The sequence below is a fragment of the Protobothrops mucrosquamatus genome, unplaced genomic scaffold, assembly GCF_001527695.2.
Source record: "Protobothrops mucrosquamatus isolate PMUCROS unplaced genomic scaffold, P.Mucros_1.0 scaffold1154, whole genome shotgun sequence".
Lineage (NCBI taxonomy): Eukaryota > Metazoa > Chordata > Lepidosauria > Squamata > Viperidae > Protobothrops > Protobothrops mucrosquamatus.
Genome location: NW_015387369.1, coordinates 238,023 through 240,829, shown reverse-complemented (window position 1 = coordinate 240,829; position 2,807 = coordinate 238,023). Strand labels below are relative to the sequence as shown.

The 2,807-nt window shown below is 37.5% G+C and overlaps 1 protein-coding gene across 2 annotated transcripts in view; it reads left to right on the top strand.

Annotated features, from left to right (window-relative positions):
* Positions 1-2,807, top strand: part of AP1M2 (adaptor related protein complex 1 subunit mu 2) — a 46,959-nt gene that overhangs the window by 3,082 nt on the left and 41,070 nt on the right. For both annotated transcript variants that reach the window (XM_015820642.1, XM_015820641.1), the window contains exon 2: positions 960-1,116. In XM_015820642.1, the coding sequence (XP_015676128.1) occupies positions 960-1,116 (157 nt within the window). The remainder of the gene's footprint in view (positions 1-959; positions 1,117-2,807) is intronic.

Genomic DNA, 2,807 nt, shown 5'->3' with positions numbered 1-2,807 from the left:
ACTTGCACAAACAATCCAAGGTAGCTAAATCTGTTACAATAAAATAATCCAAGAGAGAGTTTCCAAAAAGTAAAAGTCTCATATATTTCCAAAAAATGAAAGTCTCATAAGTTTCAATCAAACGAAAAGAAACGCCCTTCCGCAGCCATATTCCTTCTTCTTCAAATTAGAATAAATACAAAGAAGATTCCAGAGTTAAGGTCCCATTTCGAACAGTTTTCAAAAAATCCTGTTAGGCTCTGTCTGCATGATAGGTGTACTCACAGTCATTAATTTCCTAAAACAGCAGAGATTAGATGCGCGTCTGGCTTCGTTCTATTGAACGAAGGAGCCCGAAGCACGGAGAAGTCCCCAACTCTGGGGGAGCTCACCTAGCCCTCCCAGCTGGAAAAATGCGAAGGCTAAGGAGCTCTACCCCTATCGGGGAAGCTCACCCCCTCCCCTTTGCCCGGGGAGGGGGATTGAGCCGCGGAACAGCTGTTCCTGCGGCTCTAACGTGTCCTCGGGGCAGGCAGCCTCGAAGGGAAGCTGCCATCGGCGCCGCGATCCAACCGGAAGCTCCAGTAATACTCTGACTCTTGACAGAAGGGGCATGTTGAAGTATGGGGTGCCTACTATTGGGTTTTCCCCTCAAGGTATTTAAGCAATGATTTTATTTTTCACCACAGATACACAGAAGCACATCTGCTCATCCATCAGTGTTGCTACTGATGGAGTAGCTCTTTTTTATTTGGCCTGGACCTGCAATGTGTCTTGTGTGTGCAATCCAACATAGCCTGGAAAATATAGTGTTAGAATTTAATTGCAGAAATTAATGTCTAAATCTCTTTGGGAAGCAGCTGGAGAAAAAGATGTGCTTTGCACTGTAGTAAAAGGATAGACTCCTCTTTCAGTGCTTATTCCAAACATACTCGCTGCTTTTGAATTCCACATTGTTTAACCACTTTTCTCTACTGTAGCCACTAATCAGCCGCAATTATAAGGGAGATGTCAGCATGTCGGAGATTGATTACTTCATGCCACTCTTCATACAAAAGGAGGAAGATTGTGACCTGACCCCAGTCCTCTCCCATGGAAAGGTTCATTTCCTTTGGATAAAGCATAGCAACCTCTACTGTATCCTTTCAGAGTCTGAACACAAAGTTATGGGATTCTGCCACCCTGCAAAGTTTATGCCTCAAACAAAACAAGCATCTTATTTTGTTATGAAGAGCAGATCTGTAGGGATTGAGGATATATGGCCATACTTGAGAATGGCTCCCTGCTTTGTACTTGGTTGTATGTAAATGCTTTTGTATATGCACTAGAAATTGTCATTAACCAAGGAATAGAAAGAGGTGGCATGTAAGTTTTGCTTTGCTGGATCACACCCTGTAAGCTAGTGTTTAGTGTCAAAGATAACAGGTAGTCCTCAACTTACAACTATAATTGAGTCCAAAATTTCCATTGCTAAGCAAGTTAGCAAAATGAGTTGCACCTCATTTTACGACCTTTTTTGCCACTATTGTTAAGGAAATAATTGCAGTTAAGTGAATCATGTGGTCGTTAAGCAAATCTGGATTCCTCCATTGACTTTGCTTGTTGGAAGCTAGCTGGGAAAGTTACAAATAGTGATCATAGGTCCCTGGGACAGTACTGAATAGCTGTCATAAGTAACATGCCAGTTGCCAAGTGCTCGAATTTTGATCAACTGGTCATAAGTCACTTTTTTCCAATGCTGTTGTAACTTCAAATGGTCACTAAACAAATGGTTGTAAGTCAACCATTGTGGTTGTCTCAGAAAAGCTTGCATACAAGATATGACATGATAGAGTTTCTCCTTGATAATTAAAGGAATACAATCTCTGAATATAAAACATATCAGTGCTAGTATGCAATGATAATTGTTAGTATTAGCCTTTTGTACCTATTTTTTTAGTCAATTAGAATATGAATTCCAGTGTTATAATCTTATTTATGAATTTATAACTTGAGCCACCAACTTCAACTTACAGAATAGTTACTGGTATAGGAAAAATAGTGAAAGTATGGGTCAAATAAAACATGTAGCCTTATAACAGATTAAATCAGCAGTAGTCCATTTGATAGATAATTGTTTTGTGTTTATTGAATTAAAATAATTAACATTTGCATTTTAATTTTTTTCTCCTATCTATATAAATAAAAATGTAAATGTTCGTTTGTTCAAAATCTTAAATCTCCGAAAGTTCTTCACCGATTGCTTTGAAATTTTGACACAACGTTGCATTCGAATACGCACGTGTTTTTATATACTTATAGCTGTACCCAGCCACACATTGCTGTGGCTCAGTCTGGTTAAATGGAAAAGAAAGAAAAGTGAAAGCGCACATTTGTAATATGTTTAATTTCACAATGCTTGTGGGTATGCTTTTACATCCAATAAATGGCACTGTTTTTCAAAAAAGCATGTTTTTACCTGTCACAGGTGTGACATCTATATAATAGTAGGTACATAAAAACACACGCATATTCGAATGCAACGTTATGTCAAAATTTCAAAGCAATCGGTGAAGAACTTTCGGAGATTTAAGATTTTGAACAAACGAACATTTACATTTTTATTTATATAGATATTATATAGATTTATTTTGTTTAGATTTATATACCGCCCTTCTCCCGAAGGACTCAGGGCGGTGCACAGCATATTAAAAACAAGTAACAATAAAATACCAAAAAAAATTAATAAATACCAAAATAAAAACCCCTCTAAGACCAAATTAAAAGCCAAATATTAGTAGCTGTGTCGTAATTAAAATTATATTAAAATCATCCCTAACTAAAATCCT